At 36.2% G+C, this 12,624-nt stretch overlaps 1 protein-coding gene across 2 annotated transcripts in view; it reads left to right on the top strand.

Moving 5' to 3' along the window:
* Positions 1 to 11,887, top strand: part of CUTC (cutC copper transporter) — a 36,755-nt gene extending 24,868 nt beyond the window's left edge. The window contains exons 6-7 of one of the 2 annotated variants that reach the window (XM_066355548.1): positions 8,622 to 8,727; positions 9,449 to 11,887. In XM_066355548.1, coding sequence (XP_066211645.1) covers positions 8,622 to 8,727; positions 9,449 to 9,563 — 221 coding nt within the window. In that variant the 3' untranslated portion in view covers positions 9,564 to 11,887. The remainder of the gene's footprint in view (positions 1 to 8,621; positions 8,728 to 9,448) is intronic. The other variant, XM_066355547.1, reaches the window with a different exon arrangement.
* The last annotated feature ends 737 nt before the right edge of the window (positions 11,888 to 12,624 follow it).

Raw genomic sequence — 12,624 nt, 5'->3', positions numbered from 1 at the left:
ATTCCATAGATTTACTATTTCATAACATTTGTCTCATCTTTTCTTCCTTTGAGGTATTTTAAAGTTCATGATATTTTATCTTTATGCATCTTAAAAAATAAGAGCATTGTAGTATAATTACAATATCATTATATTTATCAAAATAAACACCAATTCTTTAATACCATTTACTATTCAATCAATACTCTACTTTCTCTAGTTGTCCCCAGAATGTGTTTTATAGCTGATATGTTCAAATCAGGATTCTTTCAAAAAATAAGTATTGCACTTAGTTGTTAGTTTTATATTTTTTAATATAGAAGTTTTCTTTTTCTTGAGTTTTAAAAAATGAAATTTAAATTGTTTGGACCACCTACCCTATAAGATGTCCTTCTTTCTGGATTTACCAAATTGTTTCCTTATTTTATTGTTTAGTTTGTATTTCCTAGCCTCTGCATTTCCTATAAACTGATAGCTGAAAGTAAGGCTTGATTAGATTCTGGTTAAATATTTTTGATGAGAATACTTCATGGGTGATACTGTATATATCTTAACACATCAGAAGGCATGCAGTGTCTGATTGTCTCACTACCAGTGATGCCAAGCCTGACCAGGAATCAAAATGCCACATAAATGCCAGCTTTTAAAAAGAGGCCAGATAAAGGGACAATGTTAGAAATTTAGGAAAGTTTTAACCTGTAGCAAGTCCCTGAAACATGAGTAAATAGAAAGTACGTTATCTGTCAAATTGAGACCCTTTATTAATTAATCAGGGACTGTTCAAGAGACTTAACTGAGTTTAATGCAATTCCATTTAAGACTAAATGTATTTAATTTTGACAACTAATAGCCAGACGTAGACATTGTTAATATAAGATTGCCTTTGCTTACTATGTAATTATTAAGTTATCTGCTATGTGCAGTGCATTACTTGGGATTCAGAGTTATACAAGAAACTACTTCCTCGCCTGACCTGTGGTGGCGCAGTGGATAAAGTGTCGACCTGGAATGCTGAGGTCGCCGGTTCAAAACCTGCACTTGTCTGGTCATGGCACATATGGGAGTTGATGCTTCCTGCTCCTCCCTTCTCTCTCTCTCTCTCTCTCTCTCTCTCTCCTCTCTAAAATGAATCAATAAAAAAATAAATAAATAAAATAAAATAAAAAACAAACTACTTCCTCAAGAGGCCAATAGTCTTAGGTGAGAAGACACTGAATACAAAAATATTTGTGGTTATTTAATAAACCTTACGAAGAACATGATAATTATATGCCAGGTTCTGTGGTAGATATGAAAAGAAAGAAATGAATATGGAGTGATCTTTTTACTGGAGGAGCTCACAAAATAGATCAATAAACAATTACAGTTTCATTAAAATAAGTAGCAACAGCCAAAATTCCTAGATAAACAAAACTGAATGCCTAATGAGTATTTATCATTGAGATATATAAAGATAAGTAGAACATAGTAGTTTCCTTCTAGAGACCTTCCAAAATGAAGTTTACAACATATTTAGGCCCCAGTTTCTTCATCTGTAGAGAGAGGATATTGAACTAATTGTCCTCTTAGGTTCCAGCTGTAAAGATGTATTACTCTGTGTTTGGAAAATGTATTAACTATGTCGTAAAGTTGCTGAGAACTGGAGCATCATGGTTTCAGTAGTTAGGTATCTTATGTGATAGAAGGAAATAACTTATTTGTGTTTCAATCCTTATAATAGGCAGATATCGCTCTTTTATTGATGAAAAAAATTGAGTCTCAGTGGTTTAAATAATTTATCTAAGATCACATAGCTGAGAAGAATTACATTGGTGAAACCAGGATTCCAATCTAAATCTGACTTCACAGTCTGTATTCTTTTTACTTCTTAGGGCTCAGTGATGTTAAGGTACCACTAGGAAAGAAAACGTTAATGAACCCAAGTGTATGTGAAGTCAGGTTACTTACTTAAGCAGCTTGAACAGCCTGAGTTACAAAGTACATATTTTATCAGTCATTAAAAATATTTATTGAATACTCATATATTAGGAGACAAGGATATAAAAATGAATAATCTAATTTTATGTTTATAATCTGATATCAGTTGAGAATATGATTCTTTATAAATACAGAGTTTGTTTGTCAAAACAAATGAGTCATAAAGTACTTGACTGTGCAGTTTTAATAAAGTAGATTCAGATTCTTTTGTGAAATGAAACAAAAAAATTGATATCATAGTGAATAAACTGTATAACACCTGGCCTTAGAGGGCTTGCAGCCATCCCATGAGCGGGCTCCTCCTGCAAGGGCGGGGCAAAAGCCTGGAATCAGGCAGAGACCCGCAGCTGAGCAAAGGTGCTCACCCCTGCCCTCAGGGCCAAACATAACACCACCCGTGGGGGCGGGGCGAAGGGCAAGTCCACTGAGGCTTGTATACCCGAGCATGTGATCACAGCCACTCCCGTGAAGGAGAGGCAGAAACCACAGCAACAGCCCCAGTGGGCAGGCAATGCCCATACCTGAACGCCCTAGGCAGCAACAGCAGAGGGGGTGGTGGGCCTGCAAACAGACCACACCTAGGGAACACAGAGGACACACCCAGTGGACTCCAGTGGCCAAAACCTTCTTTTACACAGACAAAATGAGAAGGCAGAGAAATGTAACACAAATGAATCAAGAGAAATCCCCAGAAAAGGACCTGAATGAGTCAGATATAACCAAATTACCAGATGCAGAGTTTAAAATAACAATTGTTAGGATGCTCAAAGAACAACAATAGATAGTCATTACGAACACCTAAATAAAGAGATAGCAAATACAAAAAAGGACATTGAAATAATAAAAAAGAATCAGTCAGAAATGACAAATATAATATCAGAAATGAAGAACACAATGGAAGGAATTAAAAGCACGATGGAGGAGGCTGAGAATCGAATCAGCGAGTTAGAGGACAAGATAAAGGCACGGAAACAGAAAAGAAAAGAGACTCAAAAAGTCTGAGGAAACTCTAAGAGAGCTCTGTGACAACATGAAGAGAAATAACATCCACATCATAGTGGTTCCTGAAGAAGAAGAGAAATAACAAGGGATAGAGACTTTGTTCAAGCATATCATAGCTGAAAACTTCCCTCAATTAAGGCAGGAAAACATCTCACAAGTTCAAGAAGCACAGAGAATTCCATTAAAGAGAAACCCAAAGAAATCTACACCAAGACACATCATAATTAAAATACCAAAGCTAAGTGATAAAGAGAAAATATTAAAAGCTGCTAGACAAAAAAAGACTATCACCTACAAAGGAGCCCTCATAAGGATGACTTCTGACTTCTCTACAGAAACACTTGAGGCCAGAAGGGAATGGCAAGAAATATTCGAAGTAATGCAAAACAAGAACCTACAACCAAGACTACTTTATCCAGCAAGGCTTCGTTTAAAATTGAAGGAGAAATAAAAAGCTTTCCAGACAAAAAAAACCTCAAGGAATTCACTACAACCCAACTAAGGCTGCAAGAAATACTAAGGGGCCTGTTGAAAACAGATCAAAGAAGAAAAAGAATATAGCAAAAGAGGAATACAGTTTTAAAGAATAAAATGGCAATAAACAATTACATATCAATAATAACCTTAAATGTAAATGGATTAAATCAGGGGTCTCAAACTCGCGGCCGTGCGGCCCGCCCACCAATTTTGTGCGGCCCGCAGACTAATCAAACTTCGTGGATTAATCTGCGGGCTGCACAAAGTTGGTGGGCGGGCCCATGCGGCCCGCGAGTTTGAGATCCCTGGATTAAATGATCCGATCAAAAGACATAGGGTAGCTGCGTGGATAAGAAAACAGGACCCATACATATGCTGTCTACAAGAGACACACTTTAAAACAAAAGAGGCACATAGACTGAAAATAAAAGGATGGAAAAAATAGTTCACGCAAATGGAAATGAAAAAAAAGCTGGGGTAGCAATACTTATATCAGACAAAATGGACTTTAAAACAAAGGCTATAGTAAGAGATAAAGAAGGTCACTACATAATGATAAAGGGAGCAATCCAACAGGAAGATATAACCATTATAAATAACTACGCACCTAATATAGGAGCACCTAAATATATAAAGCAGACTTTGATGGATTTAAAGGGCGAGATTAACAGCAATACTATAATAGTAGGGGATTTCAATACCCCACTAACATCACTAGATAGATCCTCAAGAAAGAAAATTAACAAAGAAACAGCAGACTTAAAGGACATACTAGATCAACTTGATTTAATAGATATCTTCAGAACCTTTCACCCTAAAGCAGCAGAATATACATTCTTTTCAAGTGCTCATGGTACATTCTCTAGGATAGACCACATGTTAGGGCACAAAAGTGGCCTCAACAAATTTAAGAAGATTGAAATCATATCGAGCACTTTCTCTGATCACAATGGCATGAAACTAGAAATCAGCCACAATAGAAAAACTGAAAAATGTTCAAACACGTGGAAACTAAATAGCATGTTATTAAATAATGAATGGGTTAACAATGAGATCAAAGAAGAAATTTTAAAATTCCTAGAAACAAATGATGAGTATACATCAACTCAAAATTTATGGGACACAGCAAAAGCAGTCCTGAGAGGGAAGTTCATAGCATTACAGGCATACCTCAAGGAGCTAGAAAAAGCTCAAATAAACAACTTGACCCTGCATCTAAAAGAACTAGAAAAAGAACAGCAAGTAAAGCCCAGAACTAGTAGAAGGAAGAAAATATATAATAAAGATCAGAGTAGAAATAAATGACATAGAGGCTAAAGAAACAATACAAAGGATCAATGAAACCAGGAGCTGGTTCTTTGAAAAGGTAAACAAGATCGATGAACCTTTAACCAGACTCACCAAGAAAAAAAGAGAGAGGACTCAAATAAATAAAATTAGAAATGAGGGTGGAGAAATAACAACTGACACAGCAGAAATACAAAATATTGTAAAAAAAATACTATGAAGAACTGTATGCCAAAAAACTAGACAACCTAGATGAAATGGACAAATTCCTTGAAACATATAATCTTCCAAAAATTAATCTGGAAGAATCAGAAAACCTAAACAGATTGATTACAACAAATGAGATTGAAACAGTTATCAAAAAACTCCCCAAAAAGAAAAGTCTTGGGCCTCACAAGTGAATTCTACCAAATATTCAAAGAAGAACTAACTCCTATCCTTCTCAAGGTATTTCAGAAAATTCAAGAGGAAGGAAGACTTCCAAGCTCCTTTTATGAGGCAAGCCTAATTCTGATTCCAAAACCAGGCAAAGACAACACAAAGAAAGAAAATTATAGGCCAATTTCCCTGATGAATTTAGATACTAAAATCCTCAACAAAATATTAGCAAACCAGATCCAGCAATATATGAAAAAAATCATACACTATGATCAAGTGGGATTTATTCTTGGGAGGCAAGGCTGGTACAATATTTGCAAATCAATCAATGTGATTCATCATATAAACAAAAGGAAGGAGAAAAACCACATGATAATTTCAATAGATGCAGAAAAAGCATTTGATAAAATCCAGCACCTATTCATGATCAAAACTCTCAGCAAAGTGGGAATACAGGGAACATACCTCAACATGATAAAGGCCATCTATGGCAAACCCACAGCCAACATCATACTGAATGGGCAAAAATTAAAAGCAATCCCCTTAAGATCAGGAACAAGGCAGGGGTGCCCCCTTTCACCACTCTTATTCAACATAGTTCTGGAAGTCCTAGCCACAGCAATCAGACAAGAAAAATAAAAGGCATCCAAATTGGAAAAGAAGAAGTAAAAACTATCATTATTTGCAGATGATATGATATTGTATATATAAAACCCTAAAGTCTCAGTCAAAAAACTACTGGACCTGATAAATGAATTCAGCAAGGTGGCAGGATATAAAATTAATACTCAGAAATCAGAGGCATTTTATACACTAACAATGAACTGTCAGAAAGAGAAATTAAGGAAGCAATCCCCTTTACCATTGCAACCAAAAAAATAAAAGTACCTAGGAATAAATTTAACTAGAGAGATTAAAGACTTGTACTCAAAAAATTATAAAACGTTGATAAAAGAAATCAGGGAAGATACAAACAAGTGGAAGCATATACCGTGCTCATGCTTAGGAAGAATAAACATTAAAATGTCTATATTACCCAAAGCAATTTATAAATTCAATGCAATACCGATTAAAATACCAATAACATACTTCAAAGATATAGATCACATATTCCAAAACTTTATATGGAACCAAAAGAGAACACAAATAGCCTCAGCAATCTTGAAAAGGAAGAATAAAGTGGGAGATATCACACTTCCAGATATCAAGTTATACTACAAGGCCATTGTACTCAAAACAGCCTGGTACTAGCATAAGAACAGGCATATAGATCAATGGAACAGAACAGAGAACCCAGAAATAAACCCACAGCTCTATGGACAACTGATATTTGACAGAGGAGGTAAGAGCATACAATGGAGTAAAGACAGCCTCTTTAATAAATGGTGTTGGGAAAATTGGACAGCTACCTGCAAAAAAATGAAACTAGACCACCAACTTACACCAGTCACAAAAATAAACTCAAAATGGATAAAAGACTTAAATGTAAGCCATGAAACCACAAGCATCTTAGAAGAAAACATAGGCAGTAAGCTCTCCGACATCTCTCGCAGCAATAAATTTGCCGATTTATCTCCACGGGCAAGTGAAATAAAAGACAGGATAAACAAATTGGGACTATATCAAACTAAAAAGCTTCTGCACAGCTAAAGACAAAAAGAACAGAATAAAAAGACAAACTACACAATGGGAGAATATATTTGACAATATGTCTGATAAGGGCTTAATAATCAAAATTTATAAAGAACTTTTAAAACTCAATACCAGGAAGACAAACAATCCAATCAAAAAAGGGCCAAAGAAATGAATAGACACTTCTCCAAAGAGGACATACAGATGGCCAATAGGCATATGAAAAAATGCTCAACATCACCAATCATTAGAGAAATGCACATTAAAACCACAATGAGATATCACCTCACACCAGTCAGAATGGCACTCATCAATAAAACAACACAGAATAAGTGCTGGCGAGGATGTGGAGAAAAGGGAACCCTCCTGCACTGCTGGTGGGAATGCAGACTGGTGCAGCCACTGTGGAAAACAGTATGGAGATTTCTCAAGAAATTAAAAATAGAACTGCCTTTTGATCCAGCTATATCACTTTTAGGAATATACCCTAAGAACACCATAGCACTGTTTGAAAAGAAGAAATGCAGCCCCATGTTTATGGCAGCATTGTTCACAATAGCGAAGATCTGGAAACAGCTCAAGTGTCTGTCAGTGGACGAGTGGATTAAAAAGCTTTGGTACATATATACTATGGAATACTACTCAGCCATAAGAAATGATGACATTGGATCATTTACAACAACATGGATGGACCTTGATAACGTTATACTGAGCGAAATAAGTAAATCAGAAAAAACTAAAAACTGTATGATTCAATACAGAGGTGGGACATAAAAATGAGACTTAGAGATATGGACAAGAGTGTCGTGGTTACGGGGTGGGGGGGAGGAGAGGGAGGAGGTTGGGGGAGGGGAGGGGCACAAAGAAAACCAGTTAGAAGGTGACGGAAGACAATTGGACTTTGGGTGATGGGAATGCAGCATAATCAAATGTCAAAATAACGTAGAGATTTTTTTCTGAACATATGTACCCTGATTTATCAATGTAACTCCATTAAAATTAATTTAAAAAAAAAAAAAAAACAAAAAAAAACACCTGGCCTTATTCCCATTTTCCCTGACAGCAGAGTAATCTTCGAATACTGGTCCAGGGAGAATCTTGGAGGTTCTCTTTCAGACACATTTCTGAGGCTGTGCTTTTGCAGCCTTGTCCTTGAGCTTATCCTCCTTTTGTTTCTATTTGATCTCTCTTTAATTGAGGGGAAGCAAGGATAGAGTGTTTGATGATTTTCCTGGCCCTAGAATAATCTTTTTAGATTTCAAGTCTGTATAATATAACATTGTTATATAAACCAATGAACATAGCCTGACGAGGTGGGTAGCACAGTGGATAGTGTTCAACTGGGATGCAGAGGACCCAGGTTCGAGACCCCGAGGTCACCAGCTTGAGCACGGGCTCATCTGGTTTGAGCAAAGCTCACCAGCTTGGACCCAAGGTCGCTGGCTAGAGCAAGGGGTTACTCGGTCTGCTGTAGTACCCCGGTCAAGGCACATATGAGAAAGCAGTCAATGAACAACTAAGGTGTCACAATGAAAAACTGATGATTGATGCTTCTCATCTCTCTCTGTTCCTGTCTGTCTGTCCCTATCTATCTATCTCTCTATCTGACTCTCTGTCTCTGTTAAAAAAACAAACAAACAAAAAACAATAACAAAATACCAATGGACATAGAAGATTCCATCATAGGTTCTATGACCTTATCAGTTCTTCAAAATCTATAGTTTGTCTTTCATCATTCTTTTCTAATATTATTCTAGCTTAGTTAGAATAAATCTTGAATTAATGAGAAATTTCAGTATTAGGATTCTATATAGAACAAGCAGTCATTATTCATAAAATTTTATGCAAAATTCTATTCTACTTAATGTATTGTTTATTTTTTTCAACAGGTGGTGGTATAACAGAAAGAAATCTACAAAGAATCCTTGAGGGTTCAGGTGCTACAGAATTCCACTGTTCTGCTCGGTCTGCTAGAGATTCAGGAATGAAATTTCGGTAAAAGTGTATACTTTGACTCATACAAGAAGGGATGAGATTAATCTTCCCCACATAGGAAAACCTTAGTTAATGGCATGATAAGTGAATGGAATGTTGTGATTAGTACGTAAGTATTGCAGTCATTTTGCAATTTTCAAAACAAAATGGTTTTTATTGTGCTTTAAGCAGGCTCTTTTGAACATAGGTCACCATTGTATCATTAAGTTATTGTTCAACTTAGATTAGTTAATAATAAACTAATTTAGCAGCTAATCTTCAGATGAGTCGGATAAGTATGTGTGCTCATTCACCTGTGCTTTCCTCTAGCTGACTTAATAATGTGGTGTAAGGATGGGAGAGTCGTCGTTATTTTTATCCCTCCTGCCTTTAATACTTCTCCCTTACCTGCGTTCTGTATTTTCAGTTATTTTGAAATTTTATCACCATTCAGGAATTGAAACTATTATGTGTTTTTTATTATACTTCAGAGAACTCTAACTTAATAGTTAGCAGTTGATTATTTATAAATTGGGAAAAATAAATGCAAAAGCCTTAGAACTTATATTTCTAGATGCAGTCAATTATACTGTCTGGTAGATTTGGCTACTAAATGTTTCAATTAATTAATTAATACAAATTTATAAGTTCTAGGCCATGAAATAGCTTATAAAATGAAGTGCCAGTAAGAGGGCTTGTTTAGCAATTTATATAATTATCTGTTTCTTTATTTCTGTTGCAGAAATTCCTCTGTTGCCATGGGAGCCTCGCTTTCTAGCTCAGAATATTCTCTGAAGGTAACAGATGTGACCAAAGTGAGGACTTTGAATGCTATCGCAAAGAATATTCTGGTTTAGCCAGACCTCTCTGAGAGACATGGATTCACAAGATGAAGGCAGAAGAGTAGTCTACACTTCTCTGTGACACAGCTTTACCCTTCTGCTCTGGCCAGGACAGTCACGGTCTTTGTTTTAAGTCTCACATGGCCATTGAGAATGTTTCCAAGAAGAAAAAGAATGTGAAACAGCTACAATCACTCTCTTTGCGTCATCTTGCCAGCCACCTCCATTGTCACGGTTAAATCTAGTCTATGCTTCTTCTGTAGACAAGGGCTTAGTTTGTTTTCAGTGGAATTAATCGATGAACTGAAGATTTGGCTGCAAAGTATGAATTTAGAGAGTGACCTCAGGGCCGATATCATAGCTCTATTTTGCATTTTCATTTGTAATATTAAACTGTTCATGCTATTATAGTGGAGTCTCTTATTTTTACACTGAATACAGTCTAACCAAATATGACAGGAAAGATTTTTGTTTTGTTTTTCCCTTCATTTTTTCTTTTAATTATGTATTCATTAGATATGCCCTGAGCAAGATGCCAAGGATACAGAATAAAATGATACAGCATAAGAATTCCCAGACTTGGGAAGCAGGATGTTAAAGTTCCCGGACTTTATAAAGCAGAAGTGATCTGTGGTGTTCACCAAGTTACTTCTACCTCTGTTCCAGATAGAAAAATGGCTTTATCATGACATTCATCGGACAGTTTACAAAGACCTACAATAAAAGTAGGGGAGGCTAGAGAAGTTATCAAAATAGCTACTATATACGTATATTTCTTTCAGTTGAGGTTACAGATAGGGAGAATGCAGTCTAATGATGAAAGATTAATTTTCCTATGAGCAGGTCCCACATGGTGAAGCTCATCACTAGCTTTATCTGTCCTTCTCATAGTTATAATATCATTTTATACTGACAATGCACTGATAATAGAACTGTTGTGTCTATTTTAGGAGAGTAACTGAAGCGTACTATAAAGGGCTTGCCCTGGGTTAGGAAGCTAGTTAATGGAGCCTCTGGAAATAGCTTGCACAGGTTTGGGTACTTAGGAATGTATATACGAAGAGCCTTGCCTTTATTTAAAAGTGTTCCTTCTCTCACCTTTAAATCTTTGTTTCTTTCCTCACTTGTTCAAGTACAATTTCAACGTAGAATTCAACTAAGGAATTTATGAAAAATGAGAGGCAACTATTTTAAAAACCAACAGTAACCTCAGTGGTTTCTTTTCTTGCTTATTCAGACTATTACTAAAGATAATAAATATTTTAAAAACTTGTTTTCATGATGGACTTTGGAATATAGAAACAGATGTGTAAGTATTACACACACACATCTAATCATATTTAATATTTTGGCCTAACCCTCCCCCATGCTTGGACTTTACTATATGATTTTCCAAAGATAAGAGCTGACCATCTCTACTGTATTATCAAGCTCTGTTCTATTAAAACAGATTAGCTAGGGATTTGAGAGGTGGTGGGAGTAGCTCAGAGTTTAAAAACAAATTAACATTGTTCAAATACTAAGCTACTAAATTCCAATCTTCTGCTTTAAGGTGCTTCTGATCTGTAGATGTGGAACAGAGAGCCATACTCCTGGACAAATCAGACACCTGATATCCAAATTTAAGCATGGGAACTGGCTTTAGACAGTTCTTGGACTTTAAGAAGAATTAAAGTTCTTGAAATTTAATTTTCTCACTTGTAAATCAGGAATAATAACTAAACTATGCTTTTTGGTTAAATGACATTTTAAAGCCACAAATACATGATAAGTAACCATTAAATGTATAGGTTAACCTTCTAGTAGCTATCTTTGATAGTTTAAAAGACCTTCCCAGGAAGCCATATTGAGTATTGAAATACTTTGTGCCTTCCACTGTGTAAATTGAAAGAAACGTAAAGGGAGAAGGTTGATGGAATAAGGAGAAAAATGATGAAAGGAATGACACTTATCCCCTCAGCAGTGGCTGGTCCTTGAGCCAAGAAAGAGGAGAGGCTTTAAATTCAATAGGAGTCTGTTTTGTGAGTGATAAAAATGTTCCAAAATTGTACAACTCTATGAATATGCTAAAAACCATTGAATTATATGCTCTAAGTGGGTAGATTGTATGGAATTCATATCTCAATAAAACTTTTAAAAAAACGAATGTGAACTCTGGCCAAATAACTTAGTTGGTTAGAGCATTGTCCTGATATGCAAAGGTTGCCGGTTTGATCCCTGGTCAGGACACATAGGAACAGGTTGATGTTTCTGTCTTTCTCCCTCCCTTCTTCTCTCTAAGGCAGGGTTTGGGAACCTATGGCTCACAAGCCAGATGTGGCTCTTTTGATGGCTGCATCTGGCTCGCAGACAAATCTTTAATAAAAAAAATAATAATGTTAAAAATATAAAACATTCTCATGTATTACAATCCATTCATTTCCTACCGCTCATGTTCATGGTTGCGGGTGGCTGGAGCCAGTTACAGCTGTCCTCCAGGACAACACCAAATTTTTATTGGATAATGCATAATGTACACAGGTCGTTGTGAGGTCAGGAAGTAAACTTCCCTCCTTTTAATCAAGTAATCAGCTAGCTAATTGCAGAAACCCTTTTGATGAAGATGGCTAAAAGAAAAAAAGATGAGGAGTATCGTACTTTTCAGCAGGAATGGACAGAGGAATTTGCCTTTGTGGAGAGAGCAAGTTCTGCAGCGTGTCTAATATGCAATGATAAAATTGCATCGATGAAACAGTCAAATATAAAGCAGTACTTCGACACACACCATACTACATTTGCATCAAAATATCCAGCAGGGAACAGCAGGAAGAAAGCATGTCAAGAGCTACTGTGCAGAGTGCAAGCTAGTCAGCAGCAACTTCATGTTTGGACCCAACAAGGTGACTGGAATTTGGCTAGCTTTGCTGGTGCTTTAGCAATTGTGAGAAACAGAAGCCATTCACAGATGGGGAGTATGTCAAAACATTCATGCTTGATGTTGCCAATGAACTTTTTGACAACTTTTTGGATAAAGACAAGATAATCAAACAAATAAAAGACGTGCCTCTATTGGCAAGAACTGTTCACGATCATACCA

The sequence above is a fragment of the Saccopteryx leptura genome, chromosome 13 (assembly GCF_036850995.1).
Source record: "Saccopteryx leptura isolate mSacLep1 chromosome 13, mSacLep1_pri_phased_curated, whole genome shotgun sequence".
Classification (NCBI taxonomy): domain Eukaryota; kingdom Metazoa; phylum Chordata; class Mammalia; order Chiroptera; family Emballonuridae; genus Saccopteryx; species Saccopteryx leptura.
Note: the sequence above shows the minus strand (reverse complement) of the source record. Positions and strands in the feature narration are given on the sequence as shown.